At 34.1% G+C, this 26,490-nt stretch overlaps 4 protein-coding genes and 2 non-coding genes across 6 annotated transcripts; 4 read left to right on the top strand and 2 right to left on the bottom strand.

The window, feature by feature from the left end:
- Positions 1-1,602: 1,602 nt before the first annotated feature.
- LOC115963806 (leucine-rich repeat receptor-like serine/threonine/tyrosine-protein kinase SOBIR1) lies at positions 1,603-3,931 on the top strand. Its single transcript, XM_031082974.1, has one exon. It carries the CDS (start codon positions 1,783-1,785, stop codon positions 3,679-3,681), a length of 1,899 nt encoding a protein of 632 aa, XP_030938834.1. The 5' UTR covers positions 1,603-1,782; the 3' UTR covers positions 3,682-3,931.
- Positions 3,808-7,441, bottom strand: LOC115963807 (protein MHF2 homolog). Its single transcript, XM_031082975.1, has 7 exons — positions 7,296-7,441; positions 7,152-7,200; positions 6,997-7,037; positions 6,167-6,206; positions 6,001-6,054; positions 5,785-5,889; positions 3,808-4,680 (listed from the first exon to the last, which is right to left on the bottom strand). The coding sequence occupies exons 1-6, from the start codon at positions 7,323-7,325 to the stop codon at positions 5,786-5,788; spliced, it is 318 nt and encodes a 105-aa protein (XP_030938835.1). The 5' UTR covers positions 7,326-7,441; the 3' UTR covers positions 3,808-4,680; position 5,785.
- Positions 7,442-7,498: 57 nt separating this feature from the next.
- Positions 7,499-7,570, top strand: TRNAT-UGU. The gene has a single exon. It is a non-coding gene; the product is annotated as a tRNA-Thr (tRNA).
- Positions 7,571-10,217: 2,647 nt separating this feature from the next.
- TRNAT-UGU lies at positions 10,218-10,289 on the top strand. The gene has a single exon. It is a non-coding gene; the product is annotated as a tRNA-Thr (tRNA).
- Positions 10,290-11,635: 1,346 nt separating this feature from the next.
- LOC115962810 lies at positions 11,636-12,965 on the top strand. The gene has a single exon (XM_031081683.1). The coding sequence runs from the start codon at positions 11,834-11,836 to the stop codon at positions 12,257-12,259; it is 426 nt and encodes a 141-aa protein (XP_030937543.1). The 5' UTR covers positions 11,636-11,833; the 3' UTR covers positions 12,260-12,965.
- An 8,539-nt stretch (positions 12,966-21,504) lies between these two features.
- LOC115964257 (protein JINGUBANG-like) lies at positions 21,505-22,782 on the bottom strand. The gene has a single exon (XM_031083609.1). The coding sequence runs from the start codon at positions 22,654-22,656 to the stop codon at positions 21,505-21,507; it is 1,152 nt and encodes a 383-aa protein (XP_030939469.1). The 5' UTR covers positions 22,657-22,782.
- Between the last annotated feature and the right edge of the window lie 3,708 nt (positions 22,783-26,490).

The raw sequence follows: 26,490 nt of genomic DNA, 5'->3' as shown, positions 1-26,490 counted from the left end.
CTGGTGGAAGTCTCTCACTTTATGTCGCTATCAAGACTTAAATTATTATATGATCCAACGGCCCACAATAGCCTAAAGCCTTGTCTTAGTTTTTGTTGACTTGACTTGCGGTAAACCCCCGACCCCGAGTGTTGAGTCTGTTGACTAGAGATTTCTCAGCAGCTTCATTTCATTTTGTTCATTCACCCAATTAACAAAAAGAAAATTTTCATTCTTTATTCTTCGATGAGAGAGTCATTAATTTAAAATATTGGGCGTGCTGGATGGTCTTAGACCCCTCAGAAAAATAGTAAACAAAGAAAGCTTAAATGAAATACTATGATTTATATATATATATATATATATATAAGCTTTTTTGAGAAATATTACTCATACGAAGCCAAGTACACATAAATTGAAAATAAAACATGACTTTAATTTACGTTTTCTTTTCTTCTCTTCGAATATAACTAGAAAAGTATACGCATTTTCAATTTACATATTTTTCTTTTCATATGAGTAAATTGAAAAACTTACTTGAGACTTTTCTGAAAAGTTTTTCTGAGAAGTATTTTCAACTTACGTATTCTTCTCTTAATGCGAGTAAAATAAATAAATAGATAATACTATGATTGATTAAAACAATGAGACAATGAGTGCAAGGCACTTTTTTTTTTTTTTTTTTGGTGATTAATAGAAATGGACCATTTCCTAATTAAAATTCATTTTTTGTGAATATAAAAAAAGTGTGTTGATATCACTTTATTAAAATTTAAGTCAAAATTGAGAAAATTCTAATACTACATAATTTAAAAATCAGTCATTTGCTTTGAAACCGATAATATTGGTTATTTTAATTGAAAGAAAAAAAAAAACGAATAAACTTAATCTTATATGGTATAACTATGAAGTTTAATTGATCTCATTCGAGGTAGCATACGTGAGTTCCTTGGACAGCATGATCATCTTCTAATCTCCTATCACTTGCTAGATAGTAAAAATAGATCAAGATTCTATCCATTTCTTTCAATATGAAGAAAGCTTATTGAAATTTAACTTTCATGAATTCAGAAAGGTAAATAATGTCACGTTGTTCAAATTTTTATTAAGTAAAAAAAAAAAAGAGGATAATAATTATTTTTGAATGACATTTTATTATATTTACTCTAAAATTTGTAAACTACTAAATCTTTACTATAAATTAGACTCTCTCTATTTCAAAATAAACGAAGAATATCATTTTTTTTCATAAAATCTAATTTTGCATTTATAAAGAAACATTATTGCAATATTGAAAAAATCAATTAAACTGTCTAATTTATATTTTATTGTTTAATTGTTTCGGCCCTCTTATATATATAAGAGGAGCCCGAGCAGAGGCCACTCACTCTGTTATTTATTTCCAAATAACTTAAAGGAACAATTTTTAACACCATATGATGTTAACAAAAATATCAAAATTTGACTCTATCAATAAATTTCACCAATTAAAAGAATTATTATACTTTCTATCGAAGCACATTAAATTTTAAACCAAGCAAAAAGAACAAAAAAGTATGATCCCAACCAAACCAATAATCAAATCCTAGTTTTATCCAAAAAAAAAAAAAAATTTAAATCAAATCCTCGTCAACACGTGAAAAATGGAAACCATAGTCCATCTGCATGGGCTCCACATCCAAATTTTTCTACACGGAGGGCTTTATAAAAGTCAAAAACTGCAAACGAGTAATAGCCAAAAACTCTTCCTAAGCTGACCAATTCAAATCTCCCTGTAACACAAAACATAGAGATCTGCCGGAAATGGCAGCCTCTCCAAGCAAAACCCACCTCTCCCTCTTCACTTTCCTCTCCTTCTTCCTAATCATTCAAGCAAGATTGATTCTGAATCGTTCTGATCTCAAAGCCCTCTCCATAATCCAAAAAGACTTGGGTCTTAACTGTCAACATTATCTCTCTACCAAACCATGCAACTCCCCTGGTGTCATTTGTGAGAGGAGACTCTCAGACAACCACACCTATGAGCTCAGAGTGACCAGACTCGTCTTTAAGTCCCAAAAGCTCGCCGGATTTCTGTCCCCGTCAATCGGACAGCTTTCTGAGCTCAAAGAGCTCTCTCTGTCTGAAAACCAGCTAGTTGACCAAGTACCATCCCAGATAGTTGACTGCCGGAAACTTGAAATTCTCAGCCTCCAAAACAATAAGTTTTCTGGGGATATTCCATCTGAATTATCCTCACTTATTCGCCTTCGAGTTCTTGATCTTGCTTCCAATAAATTCTCTGGGGACTTGAGTTTCTTGAAATATTTTCCCAACTTGGAAAATCTGTCTCTTGCAGACAATGTCTTTACTGGGAAAATTCCTGCTTCTATTCGTTCTTTTCGTAATCTCCGGTTTTTTAACATCTCAGGAAATGAATTCCTTGAAGGTTCAATGCCAATGATAAACCGGGGTGAATACTCAGAATCTGATGTTCCCAAACGATACATGTTGGCTGAGAGTCCAACTAAAAGCAGCAATAATTCTACAAATGCATCAGCTTCAAGTCATAAAGCTTCCATTTCATCTGCTCCAGCTCCTTCCCCATCAGCATCACCTCACCATCACAAAAACAACAAGAGGAAGCTAGCTGGTTGGATACTTGGATTCCTGGCTGGAGCGTTAGCCGGAAGTATATCAGGGTTCATCTTTTCTTTGATATTTAAGTTGCTGTTGGCTGTTGTAAGGGGTAGAGTGAAAGACGCAGGTCCAGCAATCTTTAGTCCTTTGATCAAAAAGGCAGAGGACTTAGCTTTCTTGGAGAAAGAAGATGGCCTAGCTTCATTTGAACTCATAGGAAAAGGTGGGTGTGGAGAAGTTTACAAGGCTGAACTTCCAAATAGCAATGGGAAAATGATTGCCATAAAGAAGATAGTCCAGCCTCCAAAGGATGCAGCAGAATTGACTGACGAAGACAGTAAGCTTCTGAACAAGAAAATGCGCCAAATTCGATCTGAGATTAATACTGTGGGTCAAATTAGGCACCGCAATCTTCTTCCTCTATTAGCCCATGTGAGTCGGCCTGATTGCCATTACCTCGTGTATGAGTTCATGAAGAATGGTAGTTTACAAAACATTTTGGAGGAAGTTTCAAATGGGACTAAAGAGTTGGACTGGTTTGCTCGTCACAAGATTGCACTAGGAGTGGCAGCAGGGCTTGAATATCTTCACTTCAACCACAGCCCACGTATAATTCATCGAGATCTCAAGCCTGCAAATATACTTTTGGACGATGACATGGAAGCTCGAATTGCCGATTTTGGGCTTGCCAAAGCAATGCCTGATGCTAACACGCACATCTCAACTTCCAATGTGGCAGGAACTGTGGGTTATATATCACCAGAATACCACCAAACTCTGAAGTTCACAGACAAGTGTGATATCTACAGTTTTGGGGTGATGCTAGGGGTTTTGGTAATGGGAAGGCTCCCATCTGATCAGTTTTTCCAGGAGACACAGGAGATGAGCTTGGTGAAATGGTTGAGGAATGTGATGACATCAGATAATCCTAGACAAGCAATTGATTCAAGGCTAATGGGAAATGGATTTGAGGAGCAAATGCTCTTAGTTTTGAAGATTGCTTGCTTTTGTACACTAGATGACCCGAAGCAAAGGCCTAATAGTAAGGACGTTAGGTGCATGCTTTCTCAGATCAAGCAATAAGTATGCAAGGGGTAGGTCTGAGGATGACCAAGAATAATGCTGCCATTTGACAAATGTTATGTTTAATTAGATCAATTATATTTCCAATGCATCTTTCTGTTTAAATGATTGTACCTTTTTTCAGCATGTTGATTTACACAATGTAAACCAAAATGATAGTATGTCAAAAATGTAGCATAAATAGCATATGCTGCTTTAGGCTATAAATATAGTGGCTCATAAAGTAAAGGAAAATATTTAAGTTTATATATAGAATGAAGTGCAATGTTTAATATTTATTTCTTATTAACAGTTTAAATAATGAGCACTTCATGTTCAAATTTTAAGCCAGACTATCAATGTGCAACTATGATAAATGTTGGTTATGAGAAAAATTCCATGTGCACAATCAGGTTTAAGCCAGACTTAAACAAAAAGAAACTACTGTTTTAATGGAGACATAGAGAGAACTACAGGGGTCAAGATAAATCCTTACACTGGTCTTCAGCAGAAATTATATCAACTAGACAGATTATCTAAGGGGCATTCTATTATAACTTCCAACCAGAAGCCTCTTACTCCAGAAAAGTCAGATTAGAAGTGTGTTTGTGCAAACTCTAAAATACACTATTCCAGATTCTTTTTTCACTCCGAAAAAAAAGCAATTAGCATGTTGTAGTCCAAAATTATGCACATGCCCTAGGACAGTTGTGTTGAATGTTTTCCCAATCCTAAAATCACTCGGAGACAGTACAAGGTAACGTCTTCTTCACTAGGGATTAAGGGAAGGCTGTAATATTCATTCCAGAAGAATTTTATAGATTTCAATAAAATGAAAGTTCCATGTAAATGCTCTGCTTTTAGTTTTTCCTCCATTGGAAAAGACTGAAGTGCTTTCTAAGGCAACCAATCAAGTTTCACATTACTTTCTGCTTTTCAGTCTTTTCCCCTTTCCTTTCAGGAAAGTCTGGTTCATTATTCCGTCATTATCTCAAAGGCTGATTGTTAGTACACACATCACTGCACACACGGTACACAAATTAGTTTTTGAACTGAAATCGTGACTTCAAGACACAATTTCAATGCAAATTAGAATTGTGTGTACTTTGGGTGTAATAGAAACTGCCCTTTCTCAATAATGGGAAGAATAATCTAAGCACTACAAATACCAGTAAAGGAAGGCCTAGCTTTTACTCCTTGTGACAGTTTTTAATAAATTACATGGATGTAAGCAGACATTACTAGAGAAGAACAGATAAACAAAACATAAGTCAACACTTCAATTCAAAGAGGATGACAAGTCCACCAACATCGTGTGAACAAAACAAAAAGAACATTTCTTTTATCAGGAGAGCAGATGGTAGAAACTGACCTGAAGGTTCACTGGCCTAACCAAAGAAAAAACACATGAAGATTCAACAACAAGAAGCAAGCCTTAGCCCCAAAACTTTGGGGTCAGGTATGTATCCTCAACAAACTAATAAGGGTCAGTGTTTTCCTTTTCGCCACCTAAGGATTCACTTGCGGAAAATAAACGAGTTTTCAGCCCAGCAGACTTGAAAGAAATATGGACCAAGCCAACTTACCCCTCATTCAATTTCCTGAAGGAGTTTAAACATCATGCCTAACAATTTGATCAGTGACTTCTACATCCATTGTTAGGGTACACTCAATTTATTTTGAAGTAACTAGAAGTAGAATAATACTAGGCCCATGAATGATATCTTAGCTGTCTAACTTACAAGTTACGAAGCTTCAAGGATCATTCATATATATAAATTAGCTGGCATCACAAATTCATTTTATACTAAGGATCTTAATAAACAATATGAAGCGCACTACTATCTTAATCAAGCTTACTGAGAAGTAAGAAGGTCCACACCATAAAACGTGTTGATGGATAATGAATCAATGTGGACTAAACCGTCAATTACAGTTCTCCATCTTATTGCCATGTAACAGACAAAGTACATCAGGTGCCCTATTTGGTACTGAAGAATTACATTTTACTCTCACATTATATTTTCTCTTTTACAAAGTCACATGTTATAATCTCTACTATCTGAACAGGTTAGAAAGCACCCAAAAAAAACGAAACCCATATGAATATATCCCCTGGATTACCTTAAAAGTCCAGAAGTAACTGCGGAAGAATCCTCTCCAAATGAGTTGCTTCAATTTTACTAGCGCCCTCTGCTTCAGCAATTGTAGCAGCACGCTGCACGGCCTCTGCAAATCAAGGCAAATGGTTTTGTCAGAAATGTCATAACATCAAAATGCAAACTCAACTATAAAATCTTAAGAAACCAAGCACTAAGCTTTCATTTTAGATTGATGAACCTGTAATGAAGATTCGAAGAAGTTCAGAACTCAGCTTTATTGCTTTCCCATTAGCTGCATCAAGAAAAGTTATAAATAGAAAAGAACATCATCTAAAATTTGAACAAGCTCTTCTAAAAAACATGAGAAAACTCCATCAATAGAATGAAGTAACCATAAGAGATACCAGATGTTTGGCGATTCTTCTTTGAGGTTCCAGCTCCTACCTGCACCAATCAAAAAGACCAATCGCACAATTCACCAGTCAATCAAGTGATTCCACTGAAGAACATAAGTGAAAAATTATAGAATGTAGTTTTATTTTAATTATTAGATGCTTCAAATTAAAGAAGATAGTTTACACTTAGCAATATACCATTAATGATCTGTAATTTGACTCATTCTCACAAATCACAACCAATTGGTTCGGCTTTAAAACAATTTTTTTTTTTCAAATTTATTCTAAAATATTCATTTCATCCCTAAAGTTTGGTCCAAATTCGATTTCTATCAATTGTGGTTAGAAATCATATACAATGAAATGCTAATTTGGCATATGTAAAGCTAAGGCGACTTTAAGTAAATTAGTGTTCACGGCAAAAGAGATGCTGCAACTATTACAAATTTTACTACATAAACATTACAAACTGACGAATCAACTTTAAAATACAAAATAATAATAATGATAACAATAATAATAAAATAAAAGTAATTCAAAAGGTTATTTATTATGTCATGGATGTGGCACCAATCATATCGATTGTCACGTCGATACGTAATCTTTTTTAAGTAGTAAAAATTTGGAAACAACTTTAGCATTACATAAGTAGGTACGAAATTGATAACTTTTAGATTTTTCAAGGACAAGATCATAATTTTTAAAAATTTAGGGAACGTAAATCAAAAACTAAAATCAAGTTTCAGAACAAATAAACAAAAAGAATTTCAGCCTAAAAACAAGAACAAAAAAAAAAAAAAAGCCGTAAACCTAAAATGCTAATTGAACAATTAGCATACCTCGCAGTCCAAAGCATCAGCGACGTCGTTTCGTTCTCGCTCTGAAAATGAAAACACCAAAAAAAAAAAAAAAAACGAAGAAGTTGGAAAATGATTTCCCGAACAGAAATTGAAGAAGGTAATGAATTTGAAGAGAGAAAGGAGATTTCTCAAACCGAGGGCTCTTCGTGTCCAAACGAGCTTGAAAATAGCGTGAATCAGATCCTGAAACGTACACAGAAATTATTAAAAAAACGAAGAAAAGTAGAGGAAATGAAATGATAGGGGGAATTGGAATTTCTTAGGGATTTGGAGAGTACAGGATCGAAGGTGTTGTTTTCGTCTTCCATTGAGAGAGAGAGAGAGAGGGAAATTGTGTATTTCTATTCTGTGTTTGTTTTGGATTTTTAATTCCAATTCTCTCGCGCGCGCAAACTATATTGTGGTGGTGAATAAAAGGGGGTGAAGTGAGTTAAGAAAATCTGGTGTCATTTAGATTGTGGGGAATTGGAGGAACCAAATGGCCCCTATAGCTCAGTGGTAGAGCGTCAGTCTTGTAAACTGAAGGTCTGTAGTTCGATCCTGCATGGGGGCATCATTTCTTTTTGTTTTTCCAAATTGCATGCCATTTTTTTTGTTTCTGTTTTTGTTTTTCCCTTTTCACTTTTCCTTTTGTAAATCAATTGAGATCTAATGCAACACTTGCACCCGAATGAATGATGGATAAGTGATACATAAGTCAATGTCCCTAATCCAACTAACATTAAGATTAAATTAATTAAAGACTTCATAGTATTTCTCATATGGGTACCTCCAATCCAAAGTCCCAGACTAGTACAGCTGTACAGGCATAACCCAATTTTGTCATAGTTATACCAAACTATCCTGGACAATAACAACATAAGCAACGTTAGATGTTTGAGTGAGAATTACTCTTTTTAGACCGAAATGAGAGAGTAATCCACCCCTCTCTCTCTCTCTCTCTCTCTCTCTCTCTCTCTCTCTCTCTCATGCACATAGAAGATTTTATTAGTTATATCAACAGGTAAATAAGGGTTTAAGAGTATAACCAACAGGGACAACTTATTTCACCAAAGAGTATCATTATTGACATAATAAAAATAAATAAAAACCACTGAAATTTTCACTCTCTCACAAGCACTTAACTTATATAGGCCCATTAGAGCATTCCCATTGGGACTGCCAAATGGGAGACGTAGGTTTGATTTACCATTAAACCCTTAAAATGATGCTCCATTCGAATTGCTAAATGAGGCCAATTGTAAAAAATTTTACAATGTCGCTATACTACCATCCTAAATGTAGGATGGCACCAGTGGTGGAACCAGGATTTTAGTTCAAAGGGGCAAAATAAATTTGAAATTATTAATAAATATTTATTAAAAAAATAAATATACAATTGTAAATAAGCAAAATTTACCAACTCAACTATTGTGAAAATTATTATATTTCTTACCATTTAAATAAATTAAATAAAAAATAAAAGGCAAAAGTGTTATGAGGCTATGACAGTATATTAGTGAGAAAGTGAAAAGGTGGGACAAATCAAAACTAAAAGTTCTTTTGACTTGTTAATTTTGCTATGTCCAAATCAAAAATAAAAAAAATAAAAAAAAAACTTTGACATGTCAAGTAACTCCTTACTCTCTTTGTTATAGTTCCATGTTCTTTTGCTTTTTTTGATGAAGACTGTATCAGTTTTTGGTTCCTTTTACTAAGTGTTGTTTTGTTTTTTTTTTTTTTTCCCTATGTTAATGAATCAAAGAGGGCAAACTTTTTCTCATATGCCTATAGCTAAGAAAGTTTTAGAGGAGTCAAGGGGGGCAGTTGCCCCCTCTCGACTACCCCTGGCTTCGCCCTTGGATGGCACTGTAGCACTATTATATTTTTTTTATTCTCTCTCTCCTCTGTCTTCTCTTTTTCTAGGATGAGATGGTATCTTTCTTTCTCAACTCTCTCTTTCTTCATCTTTGTTTTATCATCTTTCCTCTCTCACTCTCTGACTCGTTGTTGGCCGAAGCATGGTCCGAGATCGGCGTGATAGTCTTTAGGTGGATCGGCATGATAGTCTTTAACATATTTAGGTAGATTTTGGCACGAGATCAGCGTGACTGATGTGGGCGAGATCGGCGTGATTTAGGTGGATTTTGGCGCCAGATCGGCGTGATAGTCTTTAACGTATTTTTCTAGGTATTTTTGTGGTTTCTGGCAATGGAGATCGGCGAGTAGTTTGGGTTTCTAGCAGTGGAGATCAGTGAGTTGTGTGGGTTTCTGGTGGTGGTGGGTTTCTGGTTTTGATTTTGAATTTGGATTTGGATTTCAATATGGATTTTGATTTTGGTTGGATTTTGCTCAGTGGAGGTGGGTGGTGTAACTGAGAAGCTGGACAATGGTGGTTGAGAGAGTAAGAGAAATAGAGATTAGCGAGAGAAGTGAGAAATATTTTTATTTTATTTTAATGTGTAGTATGGTAAAATAAAAGTTGTGATGTTAGGTATGTTGTAAAATGGTATGATATAAATGATAAAGTAGTTTTTTGAGATGGTAAAATAGAATAATCTGAAAATACCAGATGCGAATGCTCTTACAATACAAAAGGTCAAAAACAATTAGGTGTGAAATATTTGGCGCATAATTTTGATGGCCTATGGTAATTTCCTTCTCCAAATGGCCATTCAAAGGTTGTTAAGTGTTGTGGTAGTATAGTGTCTTCTTCATCTTCTTAGCATTTTATTGATTGTAATAAATATTTAAAAAAATATGAAACAATGTAAATTTAGCACAAGGAGTGTCAAATTCATGTTAAATTTAGCACTTAAAATACTAAATTCCACGGTGACTCTTATACTTGACCTAGATGGCTAGTGACATAGAAAGGGGGCAATATGGCAATGAAGAATCTTTTAAATTAAAGTTCAACTCAATAGTTAAAGTGATGAATTCAGCCGTCGAGCTGCTAAATTTAATTTATTTGATTTCACAACAATATTTATATTGTGTCTTCTAATGAGTGATCAAATCCAATTAGTTTCGTGGGTGAGACACAATACAGTAACGATAGTAGCAAATTGGTGGTATTGTGGTAATTAGGGAGAATGAAAGGGAGTAAATCCATTTAGTTCTCGCGTCAAACTTTATTGTAGTGGTAAATAAAAGGGAGTAAATGGTGAGTTAGAAAATGTGGTCCAAATTAGACTCTGGGAAATTGGAAGAACCAAATGGCCCCTATAGCTCAGTGGTAGAGCGTCAGTCTTGTAAACTGAAGGTCTGTAGTTCGATCCTGCATGGGGGCAGAATTTCTTTTTGTTTTCCAACTTGCATGCCATTTTTTGTTTCTGTTTCTGTTTTGTGCTTTTCCCTTTTCCCTTTTCCTTTTGTAAATCAATTGAGATCTAATGCAACAATTGCATCCGAATGATGGATAAGTGATACATAAGTCAATGTCCCTAATCCGACTAACATTAAGATTAAATCAATTAAAGACTTCATAGTATTTGTCATATGAGTACCTCCAAAGTCCCAAACTAGTACAGGCATAACCCAATAGAATGTTAGTGCTGAATCTCGCTCGCACAATAATCAAGGCGTTTAATCACCTTGCTTTGTCTAAGTACTCGAGTGACTATGTTCCAATTGATAGTATCTAGAAGGTTTTATTAGTTTTATCAACAGGTAAATAAGGGTTCAAGAGTATAACCAACAGAGACAGCTTATTTCACCAAAGAGTATCATTAGTGACATTAAAAAAAAAAAAAAAAAAAGTGCATAATTTTGATGGCCTATTGTAATTTCCTTCCCCAAATGGTCATTCAAGGGTTGTTAAGTGTTGTGGTAGTATAGTGTCTTCTTCATCTTCTTAGCATTTTGCTGATTGTACTAAATATTTTAGAAAAATATGAAACAATGTAAATTTAGCACAAGAAGTGTCAAATTCACGTTAAATTCAGCACTTAAAATACTAAATTCCATGGTGACACTCATACTTGACCTAGATAGCTAGTGACATAGAAAGGGGACAATATGGCAATGAAGAATCTTTCAAATTAAAGTTGAACTCAACAATTGAAGTGATGAATTCAACCATTCAGCTGCTAAATTTAATTAATTTTATTTGGCAACAATATTTATATTATGCCTTCTAACAAGCGATCAAATTCAATCAATTTCGTGAATGTAGCGCAACAGTAACGAGTAGCAAATTAGCAGCATCATAGCGATAAAACGAGAATGAAGATTTCTAAATCTCCAGTCCCCTTTATCGGCAAATATGCGACCTTTTAAGTTTTCTGTCAAAAAGATCAGGTGTGTTGAATTTCATGTGAGAAACTTGACCCTCGACTCGATAAAGTCAAGTTTTAAAGTATTTAACCCACTATTGATTACTATATATGTAAATCAATCGAAACTTGACAGACCGTGGTATAATTTATAACAAGCACATAAGTTGTTTTTTAGATGTTTGGGCAACCTTACTTCACATGGCATTAATCTATCCATTATTGTATTTTACCCCAAATCCATAGGGTTAGTGAGTGCTTAAAAATTCCGGTGGGAAAATACAATTACCCCTAACTACAGGGAGATAATTTATAATTAATAATCCTTTTAAGTTTTAAGTCTGATTTATGATTTAAGATTTATCCAACTCTCATTCTTACTTTCTTACCCTCACCTTTTGTTCGAATTCGAAGCGAGCCCCATCTTTCAAGTTTCATCTTCTCCCAACAAAAACGAGCTCAATTTCTCTGTGTGTAGCTCTCTAAAGACTACAATTTTTGAGCTTTTACTTCATCTTATCAAACACAGTTTATCCAAAGCCTTTCTCTGTCTAATAATAATGGCGAGCTTTATACACAAGCTCGCCAAAAACAGATCCTCCATAAGAACCATCACAACCCTCAACACCCAACTATCTCCAAAACCCAAACTTTTTCTCATTCCCCACCAAACCCATATCGCAAAAACTCAAAAACCAGAAGACTATGCAAACAACCCAATTCCTCTTTCGGGTCCCACAAGCGGAGCAGAGGTGGAGCCCACTCAACTGTTGCGATTCTTCCCAAGTTTCCCATTTGGGTATTGCTTAAACCCTGTTTTCTCAACTGGGTTTGAGAGATTTGCCGAGGGGGAGGCTGGTGAGGTCGAGTTTGATGATTCGAGGACGGTTTGGGCTGACAGTGTGAAGAAGAAGAGGAAGAAGAAGATGAACAAGCATAAGTACAAGAAGCTTAGGAAGCGCCTTCGTCGAAAGTCTAGGACATGATTGGTGAGAGTTCATTGTTCAATGCATTGGTGGATAATTGTTATCTCTTTTTTTTTGTTGAAGGTTTTTGAGATATAATGCAATACCTTTAGAGTTTGGAATGGAATTGTTAGCCATTCTTTCTCTTTTGGGTTTTTCATTTGGGAATTATTTTTAGAAATGGGGGCTAACATTTTTATGTTACCATCTGAAAGTTGCTTAGTTCTTTTCTTTCTTTGGTTATTTATTAGTTTTGGCATAATATGCGTTCAAGTTAGCTCAATTGACAAAGGCTCTTGTCACAAATAATCCTATTGTACCTATCAAAACAATAGTTTTGGCATAATAATTGTAGGACAAAAGTTAGGCAAAGTTCTTTAGGAACTGTATCTTAGTTTCCCAGTATTTAACTATGTTGCTGCATTGGCCATGGCTAGCCACATAGTTGAATTTAATTGTGCTTGGGGGAAGATAACACCTTGATGTTGCATTGGTCAATGTATCCATATAGTTGGATTTAATTGGGGAACCTAATGTACAACACCTTAGGAATTGTACCTAAGTTTTGCCCTTATTTGTATGAAACTCCATATGCATTCATTATTATCATTCTTGGTGAAAATGCAGTGTACCTCAAAATCCATGAAGGTGAATTTTACATATGGTTTTGATCTTTTCTGTTTGTAGGAATGTCAATTTGTACAATATTAATGTCTAGTTACATGTACTCAACAGTTATATGTAATGTTCATAATGGTTGGCCATCTATCTACCACAATTAACCCAGCTTGAACTGGCCTTTTGAAGTACTGCTTGTAGTATGCATCGCTATATATCAGAACAATGGGATGTCATTAGAATAGCATATTTTTTAGAGTTACAATTAAAAGATGCAGTTTATGTGTAATCAATAATTCAATATTAGCTTCAGTAAAATAGGATAGTTTCACTAATGACTAATGAGAAACAACTGAATGCAGTGCAAACCCTTTGTTGGAAATATTACTTCTTGCTTTTCTCAAACCTAGAACAAACAAACCAAATTGGAACTTCCTCTTTATGCAGATTTTATCATACTTAATGTTTTTTATTAGTATTACAAGCTATGCTAAAGAAGTTGTTGGGTATTTGATAAACAACTTGTTGATCTAATGTATATTGCTAAGTGTTAACTAAGGATGTTGTGAGGACAATTGGTAAGAAAAGAAAATTATAAAACAAAACATTATAGATGCATTTGTGATATGGTAGATGTTGCACTAATTCGGGGCACAATGAGAAAGAAATGGATGAGATGTGTCTACTGTCTGGAGGTGTTTTAAGGATGAGGGGACATTTGGATGGAAGTGGATTGGGGTAGTGAGGGAAGATATGTTAGTCTATGAATTTACTTAATTTTTCAGTTTAAAATGGTGATGGTCAATTGACAATTCTGGTTACATGCATCTGAATTGGTAATTCATGTAATGTTTGATCTATGAATTGCCACCTTAGAGGGGAGCCTTGTTTCCGAATTACCCTGTAATATTCCTGTGGTTCATAAAAAAATTGGGGTTGGTTGTGTAAGTATAACTTTCACTAGGGATATCTCTTGGACTTTGTTTTGTTTGTTAGGTTTTTTGGGGGGGCGATTCCTGTGTCTTATGTGGACTATTTGAGAAGAGTGGAATCATTGTACTTTGGAGGGGGAGGAGCATTCTTGTATGATTGGATGACTGTGATGAACAGTCTTTCATTTTCTTCCCTAGTGGAGTTTTCAGATCAGTGCACTTTTTGCCAATTTGTCTGGCTTTCCATAGTGCACCACTTGTGTACTTGGGGCGCAGCTTGTAGATACTTTTAATTTCTTTCAATAAATATTCTCATTACCTATCAAAAAAAAAAAATTATGTGACTTCCTATGCTATTTCTTTGCCTCAAAGATGTATGTTTTTATTTTTGATTGTATATACTTGTTGTTATAAACCTCATAGTGATGGACATATATCAATTATCTAGTTTGCCTTGGCAATTGTGTATTGAGCCAGATTCTTACACTAGATCTTCTTGTTTCAATATCTGTTACCTGTCATAGAATGTTCTTTTATAAGGTAGGTACCTGTCAGAGAATGTCTGTAAGAACATATTTTGGTATTCTCATATCCAGGGTGGTTGGAATCTTAAGATTGTGTCACAGAGTATTGTTATATTCTGTTGTTTCTGTTTGTAGTGGTGCATAGTTTTGTCGAACTGTGGATTGCTATTGGACAGTTTTCAGTAACACACAGTGGAAATAGAATGAATTTTGTGCAAGTGGTGTTTTTCACAAGAGAGCTCTGTAACCTTCATCTGCTATCCCCCTATTTTAGAGGGAGCAGCACTGGTTTCTTTTTTTCTGAAACTGCCATATTATGAGCTTGTCTTTCACTTCTCTACCTTAGCTCTTGGTCTCTTATCAAGAAATGACTTGTTTTAGGCTAAATGAGTTATGATTGTAACCATGCTATCTTTTGTTTCCAAAATCACAAATACGCTCTCTTCTTTATCACTTATATATAACTTGCACATTATCAAAAAAAAATATATATATAACTTGCACAAATACAGCGTTCACTAGCACATCTGAGGAAGTTGAGTGAAATCAAGTATGAAATTTATGTTTGTAGCAGAAATATGAAAGGCCACAGTTAGTGGCTGGGTCCTTAAAGGTCACCTCTTGTCCATATTTTAGTTTCTACGCTTTATATGATGCATTAATGACAGACTGGTTCAGTCTAGTCTGGATTACATCTAGAAATGTGCAATAAGTTCTTTTTGTGTTGCCTACTCACCTTTATCTGTTACTCCATTTGGAAGCTTGGTCGTCCAGGTCTACTGTGATTATAATTAGCTTAGTCATGACAAGAAAATCCTGAGATTTTTGGTGTACGAGATTGCCCATACTGGCACGGGAGAACTTGAAATTCGACTTTTTTTCTTCCATCAGAGTTTTTTGTACCACTGAAGTTTTCTATGTTCTTTGTAAAAGCTCCAGCTACCTGTTGGCTCTAACTTAGCACTAGTATGAAAAGGGTCCTAGGAAAATTTCTTTGGTTCGAATGTTTTCTAACAAAAAAAGAAAGCAATGCAAAGAGAACTATATAACTTGTGAATAATGTAGGTTACCGTTAGTTCAATTAGTAAAGTATTTTGTTATCGAATAAGAAATCTATGATTAAATTTTACATATATACTAAAAATAAAAATAAAACTCATTCTTGGTATATTATATAATAGTTATCATAGAGTAAACAACATATACTTGAATCATATTGTATTGTGAACAATTGTTAATGGGTTTGGGTTGGCATTTGCCCAATCCTAGCCTTTTTAAGAAGCAGTACCCTCAACCCAGAATCCACCCACCATTTTATACTTTTATTCCATCTTCGTCCTGGGTTTTGGGCTAACCGATATATTGTTTGTTCACTTTATTTTCTCAACTCATTTTTCATCTTTTATGAAAACCTCAAAACCCTTTTGTGGGGTTAGTAAGAAAAAAGGGTGGGGGAAAATCAACAGCATAAATCTTAGCCTCTGAAGTAATTAGCAGGAACCACAGGGCCATCCTATGCAATGACATTATCTATAGTTTTCAACTTAAATTTGGTGACAAGTTACTATATTATTGTATTTTAGTTGCTTTTGAAAACAACATATCTCCCTTATGAAAGTGAATCTTCAAAAGCACCCACTGCATAAAATATATGTATGCTAACCTTTAGCTTAGATGAACAGCTTGGACATCTCAAATATGGCCTAAGCACAATGACAAAATCGGTTGGACCTCAACTTTTATGTACAGAATCTTCCGTGGGGCTAGACTCTAGATATCGAAGTGGACATCCACATTTACAGGCTGATTGCTGAGTGGTCTCTGTTGTGATTTCATCAAAACTTGCTCTTAGCCAACCCAACTATTTTCATAATCATTCGGCGGTTTCTCTAACTCCATTGTATAGTGACAATCCTCCTCCATAGGCAAATATTAAAAATTGTCATCAAAGAGATGTGCCTTTGACCTTGTGCTCTTTAAGCAGATTTCTTGAGGATTCTGGCATTTTACCCCTAATTTTGAAAAAAATTAGCAACATGCCCCTGTTTGCAAACTATATAGGAGCGTGCCCCTGTTTTTATACTCGATTATCCTAAAATCGAGTTCAATTAAATACTCGATTTGTAGAAAATCGAGTTATGCCCGATCAAACTTAAAAAAAAATATAAAAAAAAAAAATTTCCATGGAACTCGAGTTTCAAGAAATCGAGTTCCATGCAAAAAAAAATTTTATAAGTGTGATTGCTCTATATTCAGGGATCCCTATAGTGGCGTTTTTAAGCCCTATAGTGACGTTTTAAAGCCCTATAGCGGCGTTTTCCTGCAAATATTTTTAGAAGTGAGATTGACCCATATTCACGGTGCCCTATAGTGGCGTTTTTAAGCCCTATAGTGACGTTTTAAGGCCTTATAGCGGCGTTTTTCTGCAAAATTTTTTATAAGTGTAATCGCTTTTTTCTGGGTGCCCTATAGTGATTTTTTTTAGGCCCTATAGTGACGTTTTTAAGCCCTATAGTGACGTTTTAGAGCCCTATAGCGGCGTTTTCCTGCAAAAATTTTTATAAGTCCCCATACCAAGTTCAAGGGGCCCTATAGTGGCGTTTTTAATCCCTATAGTGACGTTTTAAAGCCCTATGGCGGCGTTTTGGAACTCGACTTCCCTAAAATCGAGTTCTATGCTCTTTTTTTTTTTTTTTTAGTTTTATTTGAAATAACTCGATTTTCTACGAATCGAGTATTTTAATGAAACTCGATTTTAAAGTAATCGAGTATCGAAACAAGGGCATATCCCTATATAATTTCGAAAAAGGGGTATATTGCTAATTTTTTTCAAAATTAAGGGCAAAGGGCTAGAATTTCCCAGATTTCTTTATAAGCCTGTCTTTACCCTTCAGTCATCATGGAGTACTTGGGCCTTGGATTTGGAAAACCACACCATTCTCCAATTTCATCCAAGATTAAGTGCACTTCATCCAAGATTAAGTGCACAACACTCTCCAATCTTCACAACTGCTAACATGATTCATTGTGAATCTTGTGATTGGTTTATAATAAAAATGGTTTTAATGATTGACTTATGTGAAAATGATATTACTCCAATTACAACAGCATATGATATCAATTATGAAAAATAGTATGTCCCTAATATTACTCTTCATCAAATTTTAATTCCAAAGTTAAAAAGAACAAGAAAAAGAAAACACTAAACAATAAAATAGAGTGAAAATCAAAAGGTTTACATGAGATTCTTATTAGTCAATACTTATTAAAAAGAAATTCTTAGTCCAACCACACGTGCAGTGAGCGACATTTTATTGAGTTTTGAAACCTCGGTTTCTTTTGTTTGCAAATTATGGTTATCACGGTATGACATTGGGGGAATACATATATATGCGAAATGCATGTTATCCTTGTCTCCCAATCCAAAACTCTCATATATATCATCTGTTGTCTGGTTTATTTTATAGAAGAAAAATTCAGTTTGGCATATGATAAATTGAGGAAGGCTTATAATTTATAATAAGTGTTTTTTTCATCATATATATATTATAAATAGCAATGCAACTCTCTGTTGACAGGTGACTAATTACTAAACCTCTATGGTACCTTGGGAACTTGAACTATAAACTTGTAATTTAACATGTTTTATTAGGAAAACCTCTCATACTATATGGACTATGGAGCCATAGGCACAGGCAATTAGCTTATTGTTTCTGACTTCGAATGGCTTAAAGGACAACTAATATGAACTAGCACTTAGCTAGCCAGACACCATGAAGACAAAAATGAGAAGACAAATTGTTGTAGATAACGATACAAAGGGATCTTAGTGCATGGAGATGAAGGTAAGAAGAAATATTTTGTAAAACTTCATGTTCAACCTATATTCATGTTCTCAGCCATTCTAAAACATAAATAAATAATTTAAGTTCAAACACCCCCTCCCCCCTTTTTTTTTACTTGTAAAGTTCAACCTATTCATACATGTTTTCAGTTATAAAGTCATACACAAATGAAAATATGTATGAATAGTTAGGTTGGAGTCATTATTTAGAACTCTAAAAGTATATCTTCTTCCTTTTATATAATAGTGGGTCTTACAAATTATATTCATTGTAAGATTCACGATTCATGCGAGAGAAATAGTATTATGTGGTTATACATTATAAAAGAGTGAAACATTATATTATTAGTTGTTAGAATCACATGCTTATGATTTATGATAATGAGAGTAGTATCTTTGCTAACCATAGAGGAATATTTAGGGAAAACACAAATCTTCAACAAACATTTAAATCACAATTTGTTTGCAGCATTTCGCATAAAGAAATGTACTAAAATAAAGCAATAGTCCAATAGTTGGTTTTGAATATGACTGATTCCATCGAAAGATGATTATTATTATTGCTATGGATAAGTCTATTATATTGAAAGATGAACAAGAATGTTGGTTAGTTTTATGATTTTATCATAAACCACCGACTCTGGTTTGTCCCTGCACATAGTGTCCATGCATAATTAAAATCTCACATAAATTAGTAATTGGTGTACCCAAACTGATTGCTAATTAATTTTAAAGTGACTGTCATTAAACCAACAGGACAGTGACAATAACATTAGTCAATAATCATTCTTAAGTGGGATCACCTAATCAAATGAATTATAGTAGGCCCTTATAAACATGGTCAAGCTCTAGTGTGTTTTTCCATTCGAAACATGAATTTTAAAGGACCAACGAGTGGTTCTAGTACCACAAACTATTCCACAACTTTTTATTACAACTCTATCGTGACAGATTGTGAGTGGTTGTTTATCACTTACATATAGACCCATCATTTTTCTTTCATCACTGACACTTTGTCACATCACAGTTAAAGCAAAAAAAGTTGTACACTAATTTGTAATACTAGATTTTTTCATGTAATGAACAATATGATGCTGGTTAATTTCAATTGAAACTATATATACGTAAGCACTTACGCAAAGAGGCAACCACCAATGTTGTTAAATGGGACTAAACTCCTTTAATTTCTGGTTTTTAAATGTAACAAACCTAAATCAGTTGCATTGCTACACTGTAATCCACTTTCTCCCACTTTGCCGGAATACGAATTCATATTTGCTTGTTCTGAACTCCCTTTTGAGTATTTTACTCTTTTGTCTGTGTGTTTTTTTTCAATTTCAGATTCCAAATGCATGGAGTTTTAAGCTTGGGTCACATGAATTTCATTATATATGTTCACCTATAGCCAATTTAGATGTCACTGAATACGTCATGTACATGATTTAAATTAATGCTCAAACAACTCAATTAAAAAACAAAACCTTAACTTTGGCCTCTCAATTATCAGGAGGGACTTTCATAATAAGGCAATGAAGCTTCCTCTGTGTAGATTCCGCATATTAAGACATGTGGATAGCACTTTTGAGACATTGATCTTCTCGAAGAAAAGCATGTCACCATGTGAGAGACGATGAAGCAGGTCCAAAATGCTAAAACTAAGCGTGCGGCCAATCCATCACTATGAAAGTATATAAATGTTTTATTATATTGCTTGCAAAAGTAACTAAATAAAACAAAAGAAAAGAATAGTTTGTAATGTTATTTGCAGCTTTAAGCCTTTTTCTTTTGAAAAAAAATTATTTGTTTCTCATTTTTTTTTTTTTGTGCTATAATTGTCACCCAAGCAAAGGTCATGAAGACAATTAAAGGCATGGACCAAGAAAAATCAACTTGACGTAATGATTTCATGTTTCCCATATTTTAAAACTCGAAAGTGCCCTAAACTTTCAATATGAAATAAAATATGCACAATCATATGTATTTCACCTGCTAATAATTCAAATTTGTATGCGGGTTCTTGGTAAGTTCAAATTTGTTTTATATAGCATACAAATCTTGAAAAATGCTAATTTTACTACAAAAATCTTATAAACTAACTTTGACAATAAATCTTATTAGTAATATATCAATAACATAATAAATAATTTTCTTATTATTTTTATTTTGTATTTAAAAGTTAGCACATCATTTTATAACGTTTATCGTATATCCTTATAGCCGTGTTTTAAAAACGCGGCTAGAGGACATTTTTTTTGTAGTGGTGTTTTCAGATTCAAAATGTATGGAATTTTAAGCTGGGATCACATGAATTTCTTTATGTTCACCTATAGCCAATTTGGATGTCACTGAATACGCCATTTACATGATTTAAATTAATGCTCAAACAACTAAATTAACAAACAAAACCTCTCAAGTTTCAATTATTAGGAGGGGCTTCCTCTGTGTAGTTTCCGCTTATTAAAACAGGTAGCTAGATAGCACTTTTGAGGCATTGATCTTCTCGAAGAAAAGGATATCACAATGTGAGATCGATGAAGCAATATGTACCTAAAATCTAAATGCTTTAAAACGTGCCGCCACCACTATGAAAGTATATAGATGGCATATTTTATTGCTTGAAAAAGTAACAAAAACAAAAGGAAGAAGAAGAAGAAGTTATTTGTGATGTTATTTGCAGCTTTTAAGCCTTTTAAATTATTTTTTCTCATTCTTTTTTTGTGCTATGATTGTCACCCAAGCAAAAGTCATGAAGACAAAGACATGGACGAAGCAAAATTGACTTGGAAGTAATGATTTCATGTTTCCCATCATATGTTATAAGTTATAACCCAAAAGTGCTCTAACCTGGCTTTTCATTATGTTACAAAATAAAATATGCAAAATCATGTGATTTCATTTCAGTATTTCACCCACTAATAGTTCAAATTTGTTTTTGGGTTCTTGGTTATAAGTTCACATTTGTTTTATATACCATACAAATTTCGAAAAATGCTAGGTGTACTACATAGATATTATAATCTAATTTGACTTTGAATCTTATTAATACCACTTCAATAATATAATAAATAATTTTCATATTATTTATATTAATTTTGTATTTAAAAGTTGAAAAATAATTGGTTTACAATATTACACCATTCGTATAAGATTTATATTGTAAATTAAACAAATGAATATAACATTTTACACGTAAATCTAATATAAATGGTACATTGTAAATTAATAATTTTTCATAAAAGTCAACACATCAATTTCTAATATTTATATCGTATTGGAATACATCATTTCACTAATCTTACCCAAAAATAGACCATGATTTTTTAATTTCTAAATGAGATTTTCATTGAATCAAATTTGAGGACATATGTTGTTGATCCTAGAACCCGAGATGTCCCAAATCTTAATCTCCCCATCTAGACTTCCACTACAAACTGAAACAACACCATTAGAAACCTCAGCAGAAACTGCCACCAACGACTTCACCGGTTTTTCATGTCCTTCCATCACAACCAAACATTGATACCCATTTTCTTTACCACGTTGCCAAATCCTCACCGTCCGATCAGATGACCCACTAGCAAACAAGCAATCCTGCACGTTGATTAAGCATAGTACAGCCCCTGTGTGACCCCACAATTCCTCCACAAAACCCATGTTGTTCTTCACACCATTCTTGATCATCATCTTCTTCTCCCACACCATGATCAAACGGTCAGAACCACCCGAAAACAAAACCGACCCGTCACCATTCAAAGCTAAAGCATTAATGGTGGATTTGTGCTTCTCTAAGGTACTCACCAAAGTGTGTCTTTTCACACTATCATTTCTCTCCCATACCCTAATGCACCCATCAGCTGAAGCAGTGTAAACAACTCCATTATCGGATACTGCAATAGCGTTCACTGCATCTTCATGAGCTTTGTTCACTGACTCTAAACAATAATAGTCAGAAGTGTTCCATATTTTAAAGCTTTTGTCCCAAGAAATCGAGTACATTAAACCTTTGTTCATAACTAGGCCTGAAACCGTGTCACAATGTTCAATCCAAAGCTTCTTCTTGTGCCTTCTAACGTGGACATAGTTCTTTGGCAAAAGGGAACGATACAAACGGTCTTTGAGAGTGGGAAGCGTGGAAACTAGGTGGTGGTGTGTGAGTCTTATTTGCCATACACGAATCTTGGAGTCTTGGTGAGCTGTGAAGATGTTGGTGCTGTTGAATGCAATGGATTTGACCGACCCAGAAGTGGGATTGTCGTTGAATGAATCGATGTGGGTGTGGTTGGATAAATCGAAGACATTGATTATGTTGGTGGAAGCAGCATAGAGGAGGTTGTTGTGGACTGCGAGGCAGGTGGTGATGTGGGAGTTCAGGGTTTTGAGAGTGTTAATGCATTGGTGTTTGATGAAGGTTTCATGAGAAAGCAGGGATGATATTTGTTTGCAATGGAGAGTTTGAAGAGCCAATGTGGTTTGTGGTGGTAGTGTTTGATTGGTATGCATTTGGCTGGGAATGATTGCTGTGAGAGAGAGAGAGATTTCAGTGATGAAATATGTAAACAAGGCCAAAGATGCAGTACTACTTAAACCAAAGAATCTGTGGGATATATATAATTAAAAGAAGACCAATGTCTTGGGCAAATAAAATTTTGTTATTGGACAGCTTGTGAGCACATGTGGGGTAATGGAATCACTTCATGTTTTGTGCTGGTTAGGCCCTTATGCGATGAAATGTGTCACTCTATGGACTTGGGTTACACTTTCCTTACATAAAATGGGAAGATTTGTTCTAAAGTTTGCTAATTTTTAGCTAATGGAATGTACCCAATGGCATGTATTTATGGCTTTTAGATTTTGATTTGCATAATGATTAAAATACATGTGACCTACCACTTAAAATTTAGTGATAATTGATACAAAATCGCATCTGTATGATTTGATTTGAAGAACATAAAGTGCTGAGTGGGGAACATAAGAGTTAAGGCCTCTTTTAGGTCAGCAAATACACAATTATAGCAAGTTAAAATTGTGGACTTACACACACATGATTGGCTTATAAAGCACATTATGCTGTTCTGAAAATGTAATGTTACTCTCAATCTCAAGTACCCATTGACAGATTAATTTCACCTGTAGGCTACTATATTTATAGCGAGGTCAGATCGACCCCAGTCCATAGTTATCAAACAAACCAAGTTATAAAACAAGCTAAGTGGGGCTAATGCTAGCAAAAAGATAATGGGTCATAACTCATACAAAAGTTAGCCCAATGTAATTAAACAGGTTAAGGTATGTAGACCCAAAATCATCCCAATTCCCAAAGGCCGAACTTCCAAGGCCTGATATGCATCCAGGCCACAAGTAAACATAATTATGGTACACAAACACAATTATATATTCTATAGAAAAAAAAAAATTATAGGACACAATTCGCTCATACCACCGGGTCTTTTGGCCTAAGTGGTACCCGGTTATCCTAGTGACCATCAACTCAGAGATTCTAGCCTCCTGCAAGTTACCTTTCTTAAGTTGAGAATTTGTTGGAATTGTGTATGGTAGCCCAATGTCCCGCCTTATCTTTGTGAATCATGATGTTTTCTTTTTAAATAATAATTTGATAATTACAATAATAAAAAAAGACATTTGAACTTTAAAGCCTTATTTGAGCTATTTTTCTAATAAAAAAAAGTTAATATATATCACTAAACTATAAGACTCTTGACGTCGTGAATCGTGATCTGATCATGTTGAATAAGTGGATAATTTGAAAAATATAACTGAAATAATTATGAATACAATACTTGCAAGCACACTAAAATTACCATATGAGTACAAATCGTGTGGCTCATGTGTACCAAGGAAAGGGAAAATATAGAGTAGAAAACGGTAATGAACATATATCTTAAATTTGTTCTCAATTGAATTTTCATAACACAATGAAACATATTTTGAAAGATAATGTTACATATATTACAAATTTTACTACATAAATTTTACAAGTTTGTATACCATTTTCCATTTTGAGAATTGTTATTTCCAACTAGATTGATATGGATGCTGCCAATATATATCAGGTCCTCCTCATCCACTAAGCTGAGTTAGATTCTATCTCCATGTCATTTACTGACCGCTAGTTCATCCAGACAGTTTAGCTCGAAATGGCCAGGAATAATTGAGATGACCCCTACTCAACCTACCTAAAGACTACTCACACTAGAAGCTATAATCATTATTCCATATATATTAACCAAAAAAGATTCAGGAAAAAGGTACTCTGTAACATGCCATAAAAATTCTTTATAAAATGAGGGAAAACAAAGAACATAGGTTTGCATTCAAATCATCTACAAATAATCTACCATCTCTCTAAAAAGGAAATTTATTGCCTTTTAAGTTTTAGAGGTTCGATATGGCTGGCTGGCACAACTAGTGTCTTATTTATCATCCTTTTGCCAAGTGTCAAGTGCAACCAATTGATTTGTTTTGTTAGCCCCATTTGTGGAAAACGATTGATCGTCTTTTTTCCGTCATAAAAGTTGTATGGTTTAGACTCATTTAATGGATGCTCGATAAAACATCATCGAACAAAGTAGCCTATACACTAGAGTGGTTGGTGAAAGACTCGATGTAGGGTGTGCAAGTGCAACACCACAAAACCAAGATTTGTTGCAAAGATCGATTACTCCCTCGTCAAAATACTCTTCTGTTCCATAATCATTCGAGGAGATCGAGAGCAAGAATGACAATAGAAGGATGAAGAATTAGTGGCTAGTCACCGCAATGAGAAAAGCACTAGTGTTGGAATGTGGCCCAAGTGCAACAACTTTCTAGGATCATACTTATTGTTTAAGTTTTATTAGTTTATTTGTTTAGAGGTAAGACAAAAAAAATAAAAAATAAAAAATATTATGTAAATCAACTGACTTAAAAATCAATCAATTAATCTTTCTAATTAAGTTTATTTGCTTAAAGTTATACTTTCTGTTTTTTTTATATATATATATATATATATATATATATATAAAAACTAAGAGCAAATAAGATAACAAAGCGCATTAAAGCAAGTTTGTTGGGAGGGACCGATAATTGGTATTGATCGAAGCCAAAATCATGAGTTCAAGCTGTGAAAGCATCATTGTGAGGAGTAGAATGTTGGGAAGACTACAATTCAGTTTCCTAGGACAGCTCTAAAAACAGGTCTGTGAAGTAGCACAGCTCATGTTTTAACATTCAAATAAGGGAAAAAGGGTAGAGGAGAACAAATAAATAGAAGGGAATCAAATTTGGTTCTAACAGCAGTGAAGCTGCCTCCAAGAGCAATAGATCCATTATCTGTAGTTATTCTAGTACATGTGCATGGAACTAACAATACTACTCTCGAGTGACATATAATTTATAACAGCACACTGATCTTGGTGTAGTGTCTTTTCGAGGTTTGTCAATTAAAAGGTAGTGCTAGGGCAGTTGGGTCCTTGGGAGTTGGGATCACCTGAGAGTTATGAAAAGAATCAAAAGAAATAGGTATATGAATCAAAATATGAATAACCCTTCCAGCAATTCATTTTTCATTATAGGCTTTTTAGTAGGTAGAGAAGATAATGCTGATTGCAAGTGGTACACTACTGGTCCCCAATTAATAAGATGGGATAATCATATTCATGGACTATATATCTAAGTATTCATGAAAGATAATAGTGATGGGTAAAACCCTTCCAACAATTCATTTTTCAAAGACTTTTTAGTAGGTATTAATTGATGAGAATGAACAGTCCGTCACTTGTTACTGAATATTAGAGCCTCTCCCTTAACTTATGTAAAAATTTATGTGTATTTTAACGTAATTATCTATATTTTCTATTTTATATATTTATTTTTAAAATATTTCGCATTAACTTATTTATTTTACACTATATTTTATAATTAAAATATCAATATTATTTAGTTGTTTCTCTTTTTTCACATACAACAATAACCATCAACTCTTTTTTTCTTTTTTCATCCTTAAGATACGAAAAAATAGAATAAAAAAATAAATGTAAAATAAATAGTGTCAGTATAAATTTACATAATTTTTTTTATAGGAATAAATTCACACAATTACTATAGCAGCTATGCATATATATATTTACACAATTTTAGCTTCTTTAATGTGGGTCATTTTTGGACAAAAAAATATGTAAATTTGACACATTTTTTCTATTATAAACCTTATGATGTGAGTACTCTAAGCGCAATAACTCATGTTAAAAGATAAGAAATTGGCATACTTACTATGGTATCAAGATTATCGAATCCTTATCTCTACCCTATCTCATATTAAAAAATTTAAAATCTCAT

The sequence above is a fragment of the Quercus lobata genome, chromosome 10, assembly GCF_001633185.2.
Source record: "Quercus lobata isolate SW786 chromosome 10, ValleyOak3.0 Primary Assembly, whole genome shotgun sequence".
NCBI classification, from domain to species: domain Eukaryota; kingdom Viridiplantae; phylum Streptophyta; class Magnoliopsida; order Fagales; family Fagaceae; genus Quercus; species Quercus lobata.
Note: the sequence above shows the minus strand (reverse complement) of the source record. Positions and strands in the feature narration are given on the sequence as shown.

Excerpts from the sequence above, each read along its gene's own strand:
- LOC115963806 (XM_031082974.1), top strand. The coding sequence starts at position 1,783 with ATGGCAGCCTCTCCAAGCAAAACCCACCTCTCCCTCTTCACTTTCCTC.
- LOC115963807 (XM_031082975.1), bottom strand. The coding sequence starts at position 7,325 with ATGGAAGACGAAAACAACACCTTCGATCCT. Across the intron at positions 7,038-7,151 it reads TTGGACACGAAGAGCCCTCG|AGCGAGAACGAAACGACGTC; the intron begins GTTTGAGAAATC and ends TTTCATTTTCAG. Across the intron at positions 5,890-6,000 it reads TCTTCGAATCTTCATTACAG|AGGCCGTGCAGCGTGCTGCT; the intron begins GTTCATCAATCT and ends CTTGATTTGCAG.
- LOC115962810 (XM_031081683.1), top strand. The coding sequence starts at position 11,834 with ATGGCGAGCTTTATACACAAGCTCGCCAAAAACAGATCCTCCATAAGA.
- LOC115964257 (XM_031083609.1), bottom strand. The coding sequence starts at position 22,656 with ATGCATACCAATCAAACACTACCACCACAAACCACATTGGCTCTTCAA.